The 21614-nt window shown below is 43.5% G+C and overlaps 1 protein-coding gene across 1 annotated transcript in view; it reads right to left on the minus strand.

Moving 5' to 3' along the window:
• Nucleotides 1-447: 447 nt before the first annotated feature.
• fam81b (family with sequence similarity 81 member B) overlaps nt 448-21614 on the minus strand; it is a gene marked incomplete at both ends in the record, with an annotated part of 101333 nt that continues 80166 nt past the window's right edge. The window contains 4 exons of the mRNA XM_079750289.1: nt 448-563; nt 2408-2618; nt 2985-3120; nt 4426-4532. Of these exons, the coding sequence (XP_079606415.1) occupies nt 448-563; nt 2408-2618; nt 2985-3120; nt 4426-4532 (570 nt within the window). The remainder of the gene's footprint in view (nt 564-2407; nt 2619-2984; nt 3121-4425; nt 4533-21614) is intronic.

Below are 21614 nucleotides of genomic sequence, written 5' to 3' on the forward strand. Positions count from 1 at the left end.
TTAGACTGAAGATCTAAATGTCCTTGGTTCGATCCCGGGTTTCGGCAGAATCTTTTCTTCACGTCCAACAATAACTGCCGCCTTGTTATAGTGGAAGGCATTATAATATACTATTTATATAAGATCAATTGACTGTTGAACCACAACTCTGAAAACCTAAACAGCAGGTCATTGACACACTGAACCTTAGGAAAATCACCAGATCGCCAGGAAGTATTACTTTTAAACTACTTTTATTCCAGAAAAACATTTGAGATAGCCAACCATTATCTATTCCCAAAAGGTTGTGAACTCAATTCTGAAGTGTAATTAAATAGAACATAAAATGCTTGAAGATGGAAGGCGATAAAGTCATTAATAAAATTATTATATTATACACTTTATTTTACAGGCCCGAGAGAATTGTTCTCTGCCGGGTGAATTACATTTTAAATTGAGTTCGCTCCCCTATTCCTCTTCCTGTGGCCGTCTCCTGACGGGATTAGTTGAGTCTCTGCGGTGGATGGACTTGGAGTCCCCAATCTGCCTCAGAAACTCAATGGCGTCATGGACATACTTGAACCCTGTCCAAGTAATAGGAGAGCAAAAACAGAGATCAACAAAGATAGACAATGAACTACAACATTAATTCCAATTTGTGCTGTCTTAGTTTCATATTGGGACAGTCTGTCAGAGCTTGCACTGGCATTGAAAAGGTTGTGCTAAACATGTAAATGCCCTCAGTTGATTTCCCAAACCCCAGCCACCTACTCCTCCCGTTGGGTAATTAACACGTTCATGTTTTTGCAGTTCTCCTTTCAAACCATCTCCTCTATTAAGTTGCCGGACATACATACCGTTTTATATCCAATGTAGGCCTACTGTACCTTTTATTTATTAAATCCCTTTTCATGTCTGAGCATGCATAAGACCTGTGTGTGTGTGTGTGTGTGTGTGTGTGTGTGTGTGTGTGTGTGTGTGTGTGTGTGTGTGTGTGTGTGTGCGCGCGCGTTTGCGTTTGCGTGCGCGTGAGAGATTTATAGAGAGGATAGGGCTAAGAGCGAGGGCTCTGGTAAATGAGCAGTAAATTGGTCGGCAGACGAGGCGGTCATGAATGTCAGGGCAGCGTGGCTCGGAACTGCTTCACTGCATTCTAGTAGCTAACCTCGTGATCTATGAACACAGAGAACCCAGGCGTCCTCCCTGGATCGCAGTGCACCTCAGATGTAGTTGAATGATTGACAATTGAATTAATTTCAGTGTCGTGTTGTTGTAGGGTTGGGTTGTTTCCCTTGTCAGTCCTTTATTTTCTGCTGACGGTCGGTTGAAGTAGGCTATGCTTTCTTTTATCTGATTATGTTATCTGATGTTATCTATAAACATAAGCCACAGTTCATTCGGTTCGTCTCTTCCTGCTGTAATGTTCACATTGCAACAATTAATAAATATGCAGAAAGAGGGATGGTTATAATTCAGTTACAGTAGGTCTACTGAAATGAAAACAACTATTCTATATATTCAACATTTTTCCAAATATTGTGATTCTTGAAGGGGTCATTTTATGTTACAAGGGTTCGATACCCGTAATGGCCATATGCTTTTGTAGCACATTGCTTCAAGGGTGCGACTTTACCCGCGTGTAAGGTAATGTTGGTCATTCAAAGAAGTGCAGCTCGGAGACCTTTGACGTATTGTATTCTGGGCTCTCCTCGACACATGCAACATGGCCGTTTAGCTCAGTTGGTTAGAGCGTCGTGCTAATAACGCGAAGGTCGCGGGTTCGATACCCGTAATGGCCAAATGTTTTTTTTCTAGCACATCCCTTAAAGATTAACGGCAACATTTCTAACATTTGTAACGTAGTGTTAATCACTCAAATAAGTGGAGCTCGGCAACGTTGACCCGGTATATTGTGTATTATCAGGGTCCTTTGACATGTGGCCGTTTAGCTCAGTTGGTTAGAGCGTCGTGCTAATAACGCGAAGGTCGCGGGTTCGATACCCGTAATGGCCATCTACAATTTTAGCACATCGCACAACTATTTAACGGCAACATTTTTAACGATCAAAGACTGGGGCTCGGAAATTTTCTAACTAGGAACTATATGTGTTATCCTCTTTCTTGAATGTGGCCGTTGTAGCTCAGTTGGTTAGAGTGTGTAGCTCTATGAGTATCGTTTTAAACGTGTAGAACATAGTGTTTGTCAGTAGAAGAAGTGTAGCTCGGAAACGTTTGACTGGTATGTTGTGAAGGACAAAGCAATTAGCTCCCTGCACTACAAAAAAACGACAAATATTTGAATGTTGTCTTCAGCCACAAGCAATTGCCGAAGTAGCAAGAGACTTATCTTCTGTTTGAAATTTAGCTTTTTCCTGTGTTTCAGTTCCTCCCTCTCTCTCTCTCTCAAACCAATATGAAGGTCTCCTACCCTTGTGGGTCTCCTGTTTGAGCTGCTGGAGCTCCTCTTGAAGGCGGCCCTCAAGCGATTTGATCCTTCGCTGGAGGATCAGTTTAGACTCTGGGTCCTTCTGCTGGTCTGTCTGTGTTTGGTGGAGGATCCGTCCCTGTTGGACCTCCAAGCTATCCAGCCTGGCCTCCAGAACACGCATGTGCTCTTTAGACCTGGACTCTGCGTCTAGCTGAGGAACACAGAACGATGATATAGGACAGGCCTTTGGATTGATTAATCTGATCCGGGGGCAACCGTTTGAAATAGGTGACCGTTGTGTCCTAAGCACCGACCATGACTCTGCGATTACTCTAAACCGCTCAACAGGACCCGTGTCTCTCAGAGTACCATGTAGTGCCACTTCATATGAATTTGAAAACCAATCAAATACGATCCAGCTGGATTCGCAGCTTCAAAATATATATAATATATATGTCCTAAACTACACACACACACACACACACACACACACACACACACACACACACACACACACACACACACACACACAGATAGTCCGCATCAAAAGCACCACAACAGGTGGGCTGCGCTCTACCCGTTGGTCCTCCAGCAAGGCCTGTAGCTGCAGGTGTTCCTGTGTGCGGGTCCGGACCGTCGCCTGAAGCTGCTCCTCTGACCACCTCCTCAGCCTGGCCACGTTCCCCTTGGCTTCCTTAAGCTCTGCAGAGTGCCTGCCGGATGAAACACTGAGAAACTGGGACTGCAGTGTTCTACTCACAAAGGAGAAGCCCACTTTGTGACAAGCCAGAGTCACCCTCCGCCTCGTCGTTATTAGGGCTCGGACTGTGGCCTTCGCTGCGCTCTCTTTGGATGTGACGCTGCCAGGGTCAACCTAGCTACAGCATGTTCGCTGTCATGGTGTCCGTTTCGTGAGTGGGAGGAGAAACCTGGGCGCTTTGGATCGTTTGAGTGGAACCATCAGCCAAAAGGAATGTAAAAGATGTATGATGAGGTGGAGAGAAGGGTTGTTGCTTTTGATGACACCTAGGTCCCTGCCAGGGGTCTTTCTCCAACAACCTCCCAACTACTTTAACTCCCAGAACGTGGTAAAGTAGCGATACAGGGGTACCCTGCATAGCCTGAGCACATGGGCGCTTCCTTACTGTAGAAAGAGAGGCCTTATATTGCCCAGTGTTATAAATAACGGTCCATTAAAAATCTGGCCAGCAACTGAAAGCAAGTCAGAATTGAGCCAACCATAGACCCACTACAACATATCATATGACATTTCCTGTCTACAGGACTTTATATTAATTCATTCATTTGATTTAAACCTCCCATAGATCCCACTTTGCGAAATGCCTTGCAGAGTTTGTAGCCTTTTTTCACCGGTTTGTGGTAGGAGCCATTAACAGCTTATAACTGCAAAGTGCTTCATGAATTAATAATCACATGCATCATCATTGTAGTCGTTGTGATAATGTAGTTGACCGAGGTGTTTTTGTTTTTCTTAGTGTATGATAGAAGTGTATGATTGTCTAACCCTGGAAAGTTATTGGTATTGTAGTGTCTATTAGCTTGTCTCTTCATACAGGTAGGCTATTAGTCTGTTTTCCATCACATCAACACAATTGATATGAAGCTGCACCCACGCACACACTCAGGCGTTCACAGACACACACATGCATGCACGCCCGCACAGACAGACACCCAGCCACACAAACTCAACTCAACGTTTTTATTGTCATGTAAATCCAAAGAATTGATGGAAATGGAAGCGATCAAACTTTGGGAATGTCTACAACCTGATTGCTCTACTAAATGCAAATCTATGTTTGCTAAAAGGAAAAAAGAAAAAGAAAAAAAAAGAGTCACCACATCTCAATTTACCCCAATTGGTCATGACGGTATAATAGAGATGCAATGTACTTAAACTGGACAAGTATGGGGTGTAATTGGACTGGTGACGATGGGACATGAAGGTTTGAAGGCGTTTGGTTGAATACTAATGAGAAGGTGAACATGTTCCTCCTAACCTGTTCTCCAGTAGCTGGACTTGGCCGTGCAGGTCAGACAGGAAGGTCTTCTGCTGTTTCAGATTCTCAGTCACAGAGCGTTCCACCTTGTCAATTGCCTGACAGAGCTGGAAGTAGTAGAGCAATCACATATCGACAAGGACACGCACACACACACACACACACACACACACACACACACACACACACACACACACACACACACACACACACACACACACACACACACACACATGCGCCCACACAGGCACAGCGAGAGTGGGAAAACAAAGAGTGAGGAAGTAAGAGGGGATAACCCACAGACACACGCACACACACACACACGGTGTACGGAAGGCAGCAAGTGCTGAAAACTCGAGTCGTGTTAATAACGCCAAGGTCGCGGGTTCCATACCCTTAATGGCCATATGCTTATTGCCTCACATAGGTTACTCAGTGAAGATTTTACCTTGTATAACGTAGTGTTATACAAGGTAAAACCTTGAATAATACAGTTGGTTAGAGCGTCGTGCTAATAACGCGAAGGTCGCGGGTTCGATACCCGTAATGGCCATATGCTTATTGCCGTACATAGCTTAGTCAGTGAAGATTTTACCCAATGGCGGTGGGTCAATAGAGGGCGCTAGGGCGCCGACCCTTCGTGGAATATTCACTTGAATATATCTGCCAACTATTAGTAAACTATTATCAATACGAAATAAATCAACAAAAATACATAGCGTTTATCCTCGTTTAATTGTGCGATATACTTGTCACTGCCAGCAACCATTTAAATGCGTCTGAACGTCAATGATTTGGGCTAGGCTAGTTATTGGTCTTTCGAAATAAAGCCCTCCTCCAAGTCAGGGGCGCCGGCCACGTAGAAGTCAATGTAAGCTCGCTAACTTTTTCCTGTCTATCAAGCAGAGACAGCTTTTCATTGGCGCAAGAAAATTCGCCCTCGGCCCGCACCAGTGTGCGCCCCTATGGAGTCAGTATCCTGCCATAATTCAAACCTGAAAAAAAAAGTTTCAAAGGCTTGTAAGTCTGGGTTTGAAAACACCTTGTAAAAAAGGTTTTGCAACACTGAAAAAAGAGATTATAGCCTGAAAAAAAAATTAAAACATCTGCAAATATGATTTTGTGTCCTATTTTATCTTCTTCATCATTTTCACCAACACATTTTCAAAGTTTCAAAAATGTCACCAGCGCATTTGCAGTTTCAAATCTGGCACTGTTCTAACAGTGTATTTCATTGTTTCCCGGTTTTGAAACCTTGCAAATGGGATTCTGCAAACAGGTGTTCATACATTGAGAAATAAGTTTTGAAAGGTTGAAAATTTATTTTTAAAAACTTGTAAAGGTGTACATTTACACCATTGTAATGTATTTTTTCAGAACTGACTTTTCAGCACTGACTTTTCAGAGATTTGACCACACAGGCGCAAGGTTTGAGTCACGTGATTATTGGCAGTGTTCTGTCGCGCATTCGTTTTGAAACTTCCTGACAGTCAAATGTCTGAAATCGTTGATCTGCAAAAAGGAAAAAAAAAACGTTCCTGGGTGCGGGACCATTTGGCTCTAAACCTATTGGTTGCTCTCTGCTGACGTACATTCCAATCACGTGTGCCGTTGACCGGGCTGTGCGTGATTGACAGTGCTCTGCCGATGATAAGAAGAACAAGCGACCTGCGTGGTTGAGTTTGTTTACGGAAACCGTAAAGGGACACCGGGGAAAATAAATAAAAGATTAACGTTTCTCGTGAGCACGAGAAAGTATCTCATGAGCACGGGGAACTATCGTGCGCATATCACTGGCAGTGTGTGTGTGTGTGTGTGTGCGTGTGTGTGTGTGTGGGGGGTGGACGAGCGAGCGATAGCGTGCGTGTCAGTTTAGTGACGTAATGAACGATTCCGGTTGTGTGTAAGAATCAAGTACCCAGCCTGTCAAAAATCGGTGGCCGCTTCATTCCAACCATATTCCGACCTATAAGCAGACCCACTTTCTCGTGCTCACCAGTTACTTTCTCGTGCTCACGAGAAACGTTAATTTTTTATTTATTTTCCCCGGTGTCCCTTTACGGTTTCCGTACCCAGCCATGGTTCCAGAAAATGGAAAACAAACTCAACCACGCAGGTCGCTTGTTATTCTTGTCATAGGCAGAGCACTGTGAATCACGCACAGCCCGGTCAACGGGACACGTGATTGGAATGTACGTCGGCAGAGAGCAACCAATAGGTTTAGAGCCAAATGGTCCCGCCCCCAGGAACGTTTTTTTTTTCCTTTTTGCAGATCAACGATTTCAGACCTTTGACTGTCAGGGAGTGTCAAAACGAATACACGACAGACCACTGCCAATGATCACGTGACTCAAAGCTTGCGCCTGTGTGGTCAAATCTCTGAAAAGTCTGCTGAAAAGTCAGTTCTGAAAAAATACATTGCAATGGTGTAAATTTACACCTTTACAAGTTTTTAAAAATAAATATTCAACCTTTCAAAACGTATTTCTCAATGTATGAACACCTGTTTGCAGAATCACATTTACAAGGTTTCAAAACCGGGAAACAATGAAATACACTGTTAGAACAGTGCCAGATTTGAAACTCTGCAAATGCGCTGGTGACATTTTTGAAACTTTGAAAATGTGTTGGTGAAAATGATGAAGAAGATAAAATAGAACACAAAATCATGTTTGCAGATGTTTTAATTTTTTTTCAGGTTATAATCTATTTTTTCAGTGTTGCAAAACCTTTTTTACAAGGTGTTGAGTTTTCAAACCCAAATTTACAAGCCTTTGAAACTCTTTTTTTCAGGTTTGAATTATGGCAGGATACTGGCTCCATACGCCCCAAGCCAATGGTATCGCTTTTCTTTTTTGTTATCACGACATGATTGGACAATTCAGCGAATCAATCAAATAGGCTACCTCCCTCGGCAGCACTCGCGCAACACAACTACATGTAGAGGAGAGATAGGTCGCTAACTACCAGAGAGTTGTAAGCACTTTCCACCCTTTTCAGTGGAGGAATTGGACTCCGAAAGCAATGTGATGCTTAAAAGGAGCAAGTAAGTTACATATTAATTCAGTCTTTCGGCCTGTGGCATATAATCAAAATGAAGCAACTGTCCCATACTGCATTTGAAGTAGACATTGAGACACACAAAAAATGGACGCTATAGGACAGTGAGCGTCGATACCCGTAATGGCCATTTGCTTATTGCCTCACATAGGTTAATCAGAGACGATTTTACCTTGTGTAACGTAGTGTTTGTCATTAGCGGTATGCGATGCATCTCAAACGCACTGGTTAAAGCGTCATGCTAATAACGTGACGGAGCACATAGCTGAAAGAGTGAAGTTTTTTACCTTGTATAACGTAGTGTTTGTCATTAACGGTATGCCATGCATCTCAAACTCACTAACAATTGGGGATTCTGAAATGTGTTATTCCGCGCCCTATAAATATGGCCTTTTAGCTCAGTTGGTTAGAGCGTCATGCTAATAACGCAACGGAACACATAGCTGAAAGAGGGACTTTTTTCCTTGTATAACGTAGTGTTTGTCATTAGTGGTGTACAAACGTCTCGATCACACGAAGAACTAAACAGTGGAGGTCGGTAAAGTGTTATCCTTGAAGTCCCAAACATGGCCGTTTAGCTCAGTTGGTTAGAGCGTCGTGCTAATAACGCGAAGGTCGCGGGTTCGATACCCGTAATGGCCATATGCTTATTGCCTCACATAGGTTAATCGGTGACGATTTTACCGTGCATAACGTAGTGTTTGTCAATAGCGGTAAAAGATGCATCTCGAACGCACTGGTTAAAGCGTCATGCTAATAACGCGACAGAACACATAGCTGAAAGGGTGACGTTTTTTACCTTGTATAACGTAGTGTTTGTCATTAGTGGTGTACGAGGCGTCTCCAACGCAGCAAGAACTAAACAGTGGAGGTCGGTAAAGTGTTATCCTTGAAGTCCCAAACATGGCCGTTTAGCTCAGTTGGTTAGAGCGTCGTGCTAATAACGCGAAGGTCGCGGGTTCGATACCCGTAATGGCCATATGCTTATTGCCTCACATAGGTTAATCGGTGACGATTTTACCGTGCATAACGTAGTGTTTGTCAATAGCGGTAAAAGATGCATCTCGAACGCACTGGTTAAAGCGTCATGCTAATAACGCGACAGAACACATAGCTGAAAGGGTGACGTTTTTTACCTTGTATAACGTAGTGTTTGTCATTAGTGGTGTACGAGGCGTCTCCAACGCAGCAAGAACTAAACAGTGGAGGTCCGTAAAATCTTATCCTGGTAGTCTTAAACATGGCCGTTTAGCTCAGTTGGTTAGAGCGTCGTGCTAATAACGCGAAGGTCGCGGGTTCGATACCCGTAATGGCCATATGCTTATTGCCTCACATAGGATAATCAGTGACGATTTTACCTTGTGTAACGTAGTGTTTGTCATTAGCGGTAAACGATGCATCTCGAACGCACTGGTTAAAGCGTCATGCTAATAATACTACGGAACGCATAGCTGAAAGAGTGAAGTTTTTTACCTTGTATAACGTAGTGTTTGTCATTAACGGTATGCCATGCATCTCAAACGCACTAACAACTGGGGATCCGAAATGTGTTATCCTGCGCCGTTTAAATATGCCTGTTTAGGTCAGTTGGTTAGAGCGTCATGCTAATAACGCGACAGAACACAGAGCTGAAAGGGTGACGATTTTTACCTTGTATAACGTAGTGTTTGTCATTAGTGGTGTACGATGAGTCTCCAACGCACCAAGAACTAAACAGTGGAGGTCGATAAAGTCTTGGCCATTTGCTTAATGCCACACGTAGGTTAATCGGTGACGAGTTTACCTTGTGTAACGTAGTGTTTGTCATTAGCGGTATGCGATGCATCTCGAACGCACTGGTTATAGTGTCATGCTAATAACGCGACGGAGCACATAGCTGAAAGACTGAAGTTTTTTACCTTATATAACGTAGTGTTTGTCATTAGCGATATGCCATGCATCTCAAACGCACTAACAACTGGGGATCCGAAATGTGTTATCCTGCGCCGTTTAAATATGCCTGTTTAGGTCAGTTGGTTAGAGCGTCATGCTAATAACGCGACAGAACACAGAGCTGAAAGGGTGACGATTTTTACCTTGTATAACGTAGTGTTTGTCATTAGTGGTGTACGATGAGTCTCCAACGCACCAAGAACTAAACAGTGGAGGTCGATAAAGTCTTATCCTGGAAGTTTTAAACATGGCCGTTTAGCTCAGTTGGTTAGAGCGTCGTGCTAATAACGCGAAGGTCGTGGGTTCGATACCCGTAATGGCCATATGCTTATTGCCTCACATAGGTTAATCGGTGACGATTTTACCGTGTATAAAGTAGTGTTTGTCAATAGCGGTAAAAGATGCATATCAAACGCACTAAAAACTGGAGATCCGAAATGTGTTATCCTGCGCCCTTTAGTATGCTCGTTTAGCTCAGTTGGTTAGAGCGTCATGCTAATATTGCGATGGAACACATAGCTGAAAGAGTGACGTTTTTTCCTTGTATAACGTAGTGTTTGTCATTAGTGGTGTACGATGCATCTCGAACGCACCAAGAACTAAACAGTGGAGGTCGGTAAAGTGTTATCCTGGAAGTCCTTAACATGGCCGTTTAGCTCAGTTGGTTAGAGCGTCGTGCTAATAACGCGAAGGTCGCGGGTTCGATACCCGTAATGGCCATATGCTTATTGCCTCACATAGGTTAATCGGTGACGATTTTACCGTGTATAACGTAGTGTTTGTCAATAGCGGTAAAAGATGCATCTCGAACGCACTGGTTAAAGCGTCATGCTAATAACGCGACAGAACACATAGCTGAAAGGGTGACGTTTTTTACCTTGTATAACGTAGTGTTTGTCATTAGTGGTGTACGAGGCGTCTCCAACGCAGCAAGAACTAAACAGTGGAGGTCGGTAAAATCTTATCCTGGTAGTCTTCAACATGGCCGTTTAGCTCAGTTGGTTAGAGCGTCGTGCTAATAACGCGAAGGTCGCGGGTTCGATACCCGTAATGGCCATATGCTTATTGCCTCAGATAGGTTAATCGGTGACGATTTTACCTTGTGTAACGTAGTGTTTGTCATTAGCGGTATGCGATGCATCTCGAACGCACTGGTTATAGTGTCATGCTAATAACGCGACGGAGCACATAGCTGAAAGACTGAAGTTTTTTACCTTATATAACGTAGTGTTTGTCATTAGCGATATGCCATGCATCTCAAACGCACTAAAAACTGGAGATCCGAAATGTGTTATCCTGCGCCCTTTAAATATGCTCGTTTAGCTCAGTTGGTTAGAGCGTCATGCTAATATCGCGACGGAACACATAGCTGAAAGAGTGACGTTTTTTACCTTGTATAACGTAGTGTTTGTCATTAGTGGTGTACGATGCATCTCGAACGCACCAAGAACTAAAAAGTGGAGGTCGGTAAAATCTTATCCTGGTAGTCTTAAACATGGCCGTTTAGCTCAGTTGGTTAGAGCGTCGTGCTAATAACGCGAAGGTCGTGGGTTCGATACCCGTAATGGGCTTATGCTTATTGCCTCACATAGGTTAATCGGTGACGATTTTACATTGTGTAACGTAGTGTTTGTCATTAGCGGTAAACGATGCATCTCGAACGCACTGGTTAAAGCGTCATGCTAATAATACTACGGAACGCATAGCTGAAAGAGTGAAGTTTTTTACGTTGTATAACGTAGTGTTTGTCATTAACGGTATGCCATGCATCTCAAACGCACTAACAACTGGGGATCCGAAATGTGTTATCCTGCGCCGTTTAAATATGCCTGTTTAGGTCAGTTGGTTAGAGCGTCATGCTAATAACGCGACAGAACACAGAGCTGAAAGGGTGACGATTTTTACCTTGTATAACGTAGTGTTTGTCATTAGTGGTGTACGATGAGTCTCCAACGCACCAAGAACTAAACAGTGGAGGTCGATAAAGTCTTGGCCATTTGCTTAATGCCACACGTAGGTTAATCGGTGACGAGTTTACCTTGTGTAACGTAGTGTTTGTCATTAGCGGTATGCGATGCATCTCGAACGCACTGGTTATAGTGTCATGCTAATAACGAGACGGAGCAGATAGCTGAACGACTGAAGTTTTTTACCTTGTATAACGTAGTGTTTGTCATTAGCGGTATGCCATGCATCTCAAACGCACTAAAAACTGGAGATCCGAAATGTGTTATCCTGCGCCCTTTAGTATGCTCGTTTAGCTCAGTTGGTTAGAGCGTCATGCTAATATTGCGATGGAACACATAGCTGAAAGAGTGACGTTTTTTCCTTGTATAACGTAGTGTTTGTCATTAGTGGTGTACGATGCATCTCGAACGCACCAAGAACTAAACAGTGGAGGTCGGTAAAGTGTTATCCTGGAAGTCCTAAACATGGCCGTTTAGCTCAGTTGGTTAGAGCGTCGTGCTAATAACGCGAAGGTCGCGGGTTCGATACCCGTAATGGCCATATGCGTATTGCCTCACATAGGTTAATCGGTGACGATTTTACCTTGTGTAACGTAGTGTTTGTCATTAGCGGTATGCGATGCATCTCGAACGCACTGGTTATAGTGTCATGCTAATAACGCGACGGAGCACATAGCTGAAAGACTGAAGTTTTTTACCTTATATAACGTAGTGTTTGTCATTAGCGATATGCCATGCATCTCAAACTCACTAAAAACTGGAGATCCGAAATGTGTTATCCTGCGCCCTTTAAATATGCTCGTTTAGCTCAGTTGGTTAGAGCGTCATGCTAATATCGCGACGGAACACATAGCTGAAAGAGTGACGTTTTTTACCTTGTATAACGTAGTGTTTGTCATTAGTGGTGTACGATGCATCTCGAACGCACCAAGAACTAAAAAGTGGAGGTCGGTAAAGTGTTATCCTGGAAGTCCTAAACATGGCCGTTTAGCTCAGTTGGTTAGAGCGTCGTGCTAATAACGCGAAGGTCCCGGGTGCGATACCCGTAATGGCCTTATGCTTATTGCCTCACATAGGTTAATCGGTGACGATTTTACCTTGTGTAACGTAGTGTTTGTCATTAGCGGTATGCGATGCATCTCGACACTATATTACCATGACACTATATTAGCTTATAGTGTCATGCTAATAACGCGACGGAGCACATAGCTGAAAGACTGAAGTTTTTTACCTTATATAACGTAGTGTTTGTCATTAGCGATATGCCATGCATCTCAAACGCACTAAAAACTGGAGATCCGAAATGTGTTATCCTGCGCCCTTTAAATATGCTCGTTTAGCTCAGTTGGTTAGAGCGTCATGCTAATATCGCGACGGAACACATAGCTGAAAGAGTGACGTTTTTTACCTTGTATAACGTAGTGTTTGTCATTAGTGGTGTACGATGCATCTCGAACGCACCAAGAACTAAAAAGTGGAGGTCGGTAAAGTGTTATCCTGGAAGTCCTAAACATGGCCGTTTAGCTCAGTTGGTTAGAGCGTCGTGCTAATAACGCGAAGGTCCCGGGTGCGATACCCGTAATGGCGTTATGCTTATTGCCTCACATAGGTTAATCGGTGACGATTTTACCTTGTGTAACGTAGTGTTTGTCATTAGCGGTATGCGATGCATCTCGACACTATATTACCATGACACTATATTAGCTTATAGTGTCATGCTAATAACGCGACGGAGCACATAGCTGAAAGACTGAAGTTTTTTACCTTATATAACGTAGTGTTTGTCATTAGCGATATGCCATGCATCTCAAACGCACTAACAACTGGGGATCCGAAATGTGTTATCCTGCGCCGTTTAAATATGCCTGTTTAGGTCAGTTGGTTAGAGCGTCATGCTAATAACGCGACAGAACACAGAGCTGAAAGGGTGACGATTTTTACCTTGTATAACGTAGTGTTTGTCATTAGTGGTGTACGATGAGTCTCCAACGCACCAAGAACTAAACAGTGGAGGTCGATAAAGTCTTATCCTGGAAGTTTTAAACATGGCCGTTTAGCTCAGTTGGTTAGAGCGTCGTGCTAATAACGCGAAGGTCGTGGGTTCGATACCGGTAATGGCCATTTGCTTAATGCCACACGTAGGTTAATCGGTGACGAGTTTACCTTGTGTAACGTAGTGTTTGTCTTTAGCGGTATGCGATGCATCTCGAACGCACTGGTTATAGTGTCATGCTAATAACGAGACGGAGCAGATAGCTGAACGACTGAAGTTTTTTACCTTGTATAACGTAGTGTTTGTCATTAGCGGTATGCCATGCATCTCAAACGCTCTAAAAACTGGAGATCCGAAATGTGTTATCCTGCGCCCTTTAGTATGCTCGTTTAGCTCAGTTGGTTAGAGCGTCATGCTAATATTGCGATGGAACACATAGCTGAAAGAGTGACGTTTTTTCCTTGTATAACGTAGTGTTTGTCATTAGTGGTGTACGATGCATCTCGAACGCACCAAGAACTTAACAGTGGAGGTCGGTAAAGTGTTATCCTGGAAGTCCTTAACATGGCCGTTTAGCTCAGTTGGTTAGAGCGTCGTGCTAATAACGCGAAGGTCGCGGGTTCGATACCCGTAATGGCCATATGCTTATTGCCTCACATAGGTTAATCGGTGACGATTTTACCGTGTATAACGTAGTGTTTGTCAATAGCGGTAAAAGATGCATCTCGAACGCACTGGTTAAAGCGTCATGCTAATAACGCGACAGAACACATAGCTGAAAGGGTGACGTTTTTTACCTTGTATAACGTAGTGTTTGTCATTAGTGGTGTACGAGGCGTCTCCAACGCAGCAAGAACTAAACAGTGGATGTCGGTAAAATCTTATCCTGGTAGTCTTCAACATGGCCGTTTAGCTCAGTTGGTTAGAGCGTCGTGCTAATAACGCGAAGGTCGCGGGTTCGATACCCGTAATGGCCATATGCTTATTGCCTCAGATAGGTTAATCGGTGACGATTTTACCTTGTGTAACGTAGTGTTTGTCATTAGCGGTATGCGATGCATCTCGAACGCACTGGTTATAGTGTCATGCTAATAACGCGACGGAGCACATAGCTGAAAGACTGAAGTTTTTTACCTTATATAACGTAGTGTTTGTCATTAGCGATATGCCATGCATCTCAAACGCACTAAAAACTGGAGATCCGAAATGTGTTATCCTGCGCCCTTTAAATATGCTCGTTTAGCTCAGTTGGTTAGAGCGTCATGCTAATATCGCGACGGAACACATAGCTGAAAGAGTGACGTTTTTTACCTTGTATAACGTAGTGTTTGTCATTAGTGGTGTACGATGCATCTCGAACGCACCAAGAACTAAAAAGTGGCGGTCGGTAAAGTGTTATCCTGGAAGTCCTAAACATGGCCGTTTAGCTCAGTTGGTTAGAGCGTCGTGCTAATAACGCGAAGGTCCCGGGTGCGATACCCGTAATGGCCTTATGCTTATTGCCTCACATAGGTTAATCGGTGACGATTTTACCTTGTGTAACGTAGTGTTTGTCATTAGCGGTATGCGATGCATCTCGACACTATATTACCATGACACTATATTAGCTTATAGTGTCATGCTAATAACGCGACGGAGCACATAGCTGAAAGACTGAAGTTTTTTACCTTATATAACGTAGTGTTTGTCATTAGCGATATGCCATGCATCTCAAACGCACTAACAACTGGGGATCCGAAATGTGTTATCCTGCGCCGTTTAAATATGCCTGTTTAGGTCAGTTGGTTAGAGCGTCATGCTAATAACGCGACAGAACACAGAGCTGAAAGGGTGACGATTTTTACCTTGTATAACGTACTGTTTGTCATTAGTGGTGTACGATGAGTCTCCAACGCACCAAGAACTAAACAGTGGAGGTCGATAAAGTCTTATCCTGGAAGTTTTAAACATGGCCGTTTAGCTCAGTTGGTTAGAGCGTCGTGCTAATAACGCGAAGGTCGTGGGTTCGATACCCGTAATGGCCATTTGCTTAATGCCACACGTAGGTTAATCGGTGACGAGTTTACCTTGTGTAACGTAGTGTTTGTCATTAGCGGTATGCGATGCATCTCGAACGCACTGGTTATAGTGTCATGCTAATAACGAGACGGAGCAGATAGCTGAACGACTGAAGTTTTTTACCTTGTATAACGTAGTGTTTGTCATTAGCGGTATGCCATGCATCTCAAACGCTCTAAAAACTGGAGATCCGAAATGTGTTATCCTGCGCCCTTTAGTATGCTCGTTTAGCTCAGTTGGTTAGAGCGTCATGCTAATATTGCGATGGAACACATAGCTGAAAGAGTGACGTTTTTTCCTTGTATAACGTAGTGTTTGTCATTAGTGGTGTACGATGCATCTCGAACGCACCAAGAACTTAACAGTGGAGGTCGGTAAAGTGTTATCCTGGAAGTCCTTAACATGGCCGTTTAGCTCAGTTGGTTAGAGCGTCGTGCTAATAACGCGAAGGTCGCGGGTTCGATACCCGTAATGGCCATATGCTTATTGCCTCACATAGGTTAATCGGTGACGATTTTACCGTGTATAACGTAGTGTTTGTCAATAGCGGTAAAAGATGCATCTCGAACGCACTGGTTAAAGCGTCATGCTAATAACGCGACGGAGCACATAGCTGAAAGACTGAAGTTTTTTACCTTATATAACGTAGTGTTTGTCATTAGCGGTATGCCATGCATCTCAAACGCACTAAAAACTGGAGATCCGAAATGTGTTATCCTGCGCCCTTTAAATATGCTCGTTTAGCTCAGTTGGTTAGAGCGTCATGCTAATATTGCGATGGAACACATAGCTGAAAGAGTGACGTTTTTTCCTTGTATAACGTAGTGTTTGTCATTAGTGGTGTACGATGCATCTCGAACGCACCAAGAACTTAACAGTGGAGGTCGGTAAAGTGTTATCCTGGAAGTCCTTAACATGGCCGTTTAGCTCAGTTGGTTAGAGCGTCGTGCTAATAACGCGAAGGTCGCGGGTTCGATACCCGTAATGGCCATATGCTTATTGCCTCACATAGGTTAATCGGTGACGATTTTACCGTGTATAACGTAGTGTTTGTCAATAGCGGTAAAAGATGCATCTCGAACGCACTGGTTAAAGCGTCATGCTAATAACGCGACGGAGCACATAGCTGAAAGACTGAAGTTTTTTACCTTATATAACGTAGTGTTTGTCATTAGCGGTATGCCATGCATCTCAAACGCACTAAAAACTGGAGATCCAAAATGTGTTATCCTGCGCCCTTTAAATATGCTCGTTTAGCTCAGTTGGTTAGAGCGTCATGCTAATATCGCGACGGAACACATAGCTGAAAGAGTGACGTTTTTTACCTTGTATAACGTAGTGTTTGTCATTAGTGGTGTACGATGCATCTCGAATGCACCAAGAACTAAAAAGTGGAGGTCGATAAAGTGTTATCCTGGAAGTCCTAAACATGGCCGTTTAGCTCAGTTGGTTAGAGCGTCGTGCTAATAACGTGAAGGTTGCGGGTTCGATACCCGTAATGGCCATATGTTTATTGCCTCACATAGGTTAATCGGTGACGATTTTACCGTGTATAACGTAGTGTTTGTCAATAGCGGTAAACGATGCATCTCGAACGCACTGGTTATAGTGTCATGCTAATAACGAGACGGAGCAGATAGCTGAACGACTGAAGTTTTTTACCTTGTATAACGTAGTGTTTGTCATTAGCGGTATGCCATGCATCTCAAACGCACTAAAAACTGGAGATCCGAAATGTGTTATCCTGCGCCCTTTAGTATGCTCGTTTAGCTCAGTTGGTTAGAGCGTCATGCTAATATTGCGATGGAACACATAGCTGAAAGAGTGACGTTTTTTCCTTGTATAACGTAGTGTTTGTCATTAGTGGTGTACGATGCATCTCGAACGCACCAAGAACTAAACAGTGGAGGTCGGTAAAGTGTTATCCTGGAAGTCCTAAACATGGCCGTTTAGCTCAGTTGGTTAGAGCGTCGTGCTAATAAGGCGAAGGTCGCGGGTTCGATACCCGTAATGGCCATATGCTTATTGCCTCACATAGGTTAATCGGTGACGATTTTACCGTGTATAACGTAGTGTTTGTCAATAGCGGTAAAAGATGCATCTCGAACGCACTGGTTAAAGCGTCATGCTAATAACGAGACGGAGCAGATAGCTGAAAGACTGAAGTTTTTTACCTTGTATAACGTAGTGTTTGTCATTAGCGGTATGCCATGCATCTCAAACGCACTAAAAACTGGAGATCCGAAATGTGTTATCCTGCGCCCTTTAGTATGCTCGTTTAGCTCAGTTGGTTAGAGCGTCATGCTAATATTGCGATGGAACACATAGCTGAAAGAGTGACGTTTTTTCCTTGTATAACGTAGTGTTTGTCATTAGTGGTGTACGATGCATCTCGAACGCACCAAGAACTAAACAGTGGAGGTCGGTAAAGTGTTATCCTGGAAGTCCTAAACATGGCCGTTTAGCTCAGTTGGTTAGAGCGTCGTGCTAATAACGCGAAGGTCGCGGGTTCGATACCCGTAATGGCCATATGCTTATTGCCTCACATAGGTTAATCGGTGACGATTTTACCGTGTATAACGTAGTGTTTGTCAATAGCGGTATGCGATGCATCTCGAACGCACTGGTTATAGTGTCATGCTAATAACGCGACGGAGCACATAGCTGAAAGACTGAAGTTTTTTACCTTATATAACGTAGTGTTTGTCATTAGCGGTATGCCATGCATCTCAAACGCACTAAAAACTGGAGATCCGAAATGTGTTATCCTGCGCCCTTTAAATATGCTCGTTTAGCTCAGTTGGTTAGAGCGTCATGCTAATATCGCGACGGAACACATAGCTGAAAGAGTGACGTTTTTTACCTTGTATAACGTAGTGTTTGTCATTAGTGGTGTACGATGCATCTCGAACGCACCAAGAACTAAAAAGTGGAGGTCGGTAAAGTGTTATTCTGGAAGTCCTAAACATGGCCGTTTAGCTCAGTTGGTTAGAGCGTCGTGCTAATAAGGCGAAGGTCGCGGGTTCGATACCCGTAATGGCCATATGCTTATTGCCTCACATAGGTTAATCGGTGACGATTTTACCGTGTATAACGTAGTGTTTGTCAATAGCGGTAAAAGATGCATCTCGAACGCACTGGTTAAAGCGTCATGCTAATAACGAGACGGAGCAGATAGCTGAAAGACTGAAGTTTTTTACCTTGTATAACGTAGTGTTTGTCATTAGCGGTATGCCATGCATCTCAAACGCACTAAAAACTGGAGATCCGAAATGTGTTATCCTGCGCCCTTTAGTATGCTCGTTTAGCTCAGTTGGTTAGAGCGTCATGCTAATATTGCGATGGAACACATAGCTGAAAGAGTGACGTTTTTTCCTTGTATAACGTAGTGTTTGTCATTAGTGGTGTACGATGCATCTCGAACGCACCAAGAACTAAACAGTGGAGGTCGGTAAAGTGTTATCCTGGAAGTCCTAAACATGGCCGTTTAGCTCAGTTGGTTAGAGCGTCGTGCTAATAACGCGAAGGTCGCGGGTTCGATACCCGTAATGGCCATATGCTTATTGCCTCACATAGGTTAATCGGTGACGATTTTACCGTGTATAACGTAGTGTTTGTCAATAGCGGTATGCGATGCATCTCGAACGCACTGGTTATAGTGTCATGCTAATAACGCGACGGAGCACATAGCTGAAAGACTGAAGTTTTTTACCTTATATAACGTAGTGTTTGTCATTAGCGGTATGCCATGCATCTCAAACGCACTAAAAACTGGAGATCCGAAATGTGTTATCCTGCGCCCTTTAAATATGCTCGTTTAGCTCAGTTGGTTAGAGCGTCATGCTAATATCGCGACGGAACACATAGCTGAAAGAGTGACGTTTTTTACCTTGTATAACGTAGTGTTTGTCATTAGTGGTGTACGATGCATCTCGAACGCACCAAGAACTAAAAAGTGGAGGTCGGTAAAGTGTTATTCTGGAAGTCCTAAACATGGCCGTTTAGCTCAGTTGGTTAGAGCGTCGTGCTAATAACGTGAAGGTTGCGGGTTCGATACCCGTAATAGCCATATGTTTATTGCCTCACATAGGTTAATCTGTGACGATTTTACCGTGTATAACGTAGTGTTTGTCAATAGCGGTAAACGATGCATCTCGAACACACTGGTTAAAGCGTCATGCTAATAACGCGACAGAACACATAGCTGAAAGGGTGACGTTTTTTACCTTGTATAACGTAGTGTTTGTCATTAGTGGTGTACGAGGCGTCTCCAACGCAGCAAGAACTAAACAGTGGAGGTCCGTAAAATCTTATCCTGGTAGTCTTAAACATGGCCGTTTAGCTCAGTTGGTTAGAGCGTCGTGCTAATAACGCGAAGGTTCGATACCCGTAATGGCCATATGCTTATTGCCTCACATAGGTTAATCAGTGACGATTTTACCTTGTGTAACGTAGTGTTTGTCATTAGCGGTAAACGATGCATCTCGAGCGCACTGGTTAAAGCGTCATGCTAATAATACTACGGAACGCATAGCTGAAAGAGGGAAGTTTTTTACCTTGTATAACGTAGTGTTTGTCATTAACGGTATGCCATGCATCTCAAACGCACTAACAACTGGGGATCCGAAATGTGTTATCCTGCGCCGTTTAAATATGCCTGTTTAGGTCAGTTGGTTAGAGCGTCATGCTAATAACGCGACAGAACACAGAGCTGAAAGGGTGACGATTTTTACCTTGTATAACGTAGTGTTTGTCATCAGTGGTGTACGATGAGTCTCCAACGCACCAAGAACTAAACAGTGGAGGTCGATAAAGTCTTATCCTGGAAGTTTTAAACATGGCCGTTTAGCTCAGTTGGTTGGAGTTGTGCTAATAACGCGAAGGTCGCGGGTTCGATACCCGTAATGGCCATTTGCTTAATGCCACACGTAGGTTAATCGGTGACGAGTTTACCTTGTGTAACGTAGTGTTTGTCATTAGCGGTATGCGATGCATCTCGAACGCATTGGTTATAGTGTCATGCTAATAACGAGACGGAGCAGATAGCTGAAAGACTGAAGTTTTTTACCTTGTATAACGTAGTGTTTGTCATTAGCGGTATGCCATGCATCTCAAACGCACTAAAAACTGGAGATCCGAAATGTGTTATCCTGCGCCCTTTAGTATGCTCGTTTAGCTCAGTTGGTTAGAGCGTCATGCTAATATTGCGATGGAACACATAGCTGAAAGAGTGACGTTTTTTCCTTGTATAACGTAGTGTTTGTCATTAGTGGTGTACGATGCATCTCGAACGCACCAAGAACTAAACAGTGGAGGTCGGTAAAGTGTTATCCTGGAAGTCCTAAACATGGCCGTTTAGCTCAGTTGGTTAGAGCGTCGTGCTAATAACGCGAAGGTCGAGGGTTCGATACCCGTAATGGCCATATGCTTATTGCCTCACATAGGTTAATCAGTGACGATTTTACCTTGTGTAACGTAGTGTTTGTCATTAGCGGTAAACGATGCATCTCGAACGCACTGGTTAAAGCGTCATGCTAATAATGCTACGGAACGCATAGCTGAAAGAGTGAAGTTTTTTACCTTGTATAACGTAGTGTTTGTCATTAACGGTATGCCATGCATCTCAAACGCACTAACAACTGGGGATCCGAAATGTGTTATCCTGCGCCGTTTAAATATGCCTGTTTAGGTCAGTTGGTTAGAGCGTCATGCTAATAACGCGACAGAACACAGAGCTGAAAGGGTGACGATTTTTACCTTGTATAACGTAGTGTTTGTCATTAGTGGTGTACGATGAGTCTCCAACGCACCAAGAACTAAACAGTGGAGGTCGATAAAGTCTTATCCTGGAAGTTCTTAACATGGTCGTTTAGCTCAGTTGGTTAGAGCGTCGTGCTAATAACGCGAAGGTCGCGGGTTCGATACCCGTAATGGCCATTTGCTTAATGCCACACGTAGGTTATTTGGTGACGATTTTACCTTGTGTAACGTAGTATTTGTGATTAGCGGTATGCGATGCATCTCGAACGCACTGGTTAAAGCGTCATGCTAATGACGCTACGCAACACATAGCTGAAAGAATGAAGTTTTTTACCTTGCATAACGTAGTGTTTGTCATTAGCGTTATGGCATGCATCTAGAACGCACTTATAACTGGGGATCCGAAATGTGTTATCCTG

The sequence above is a fragment of the Pollachius pollachius genome (genome assembly GCF_949987615.1).
Source record: "Pollachius pollachius genome assembly, chromosome: 1".
In the NCBI taxonomy this organism is placed as follows: domain Eukaryota; kingdom Metazoa; phylum Chordata; class Actinopteri; order Gadiformes; family Gadidae; genus Pollachius; species Pollachius pollachius.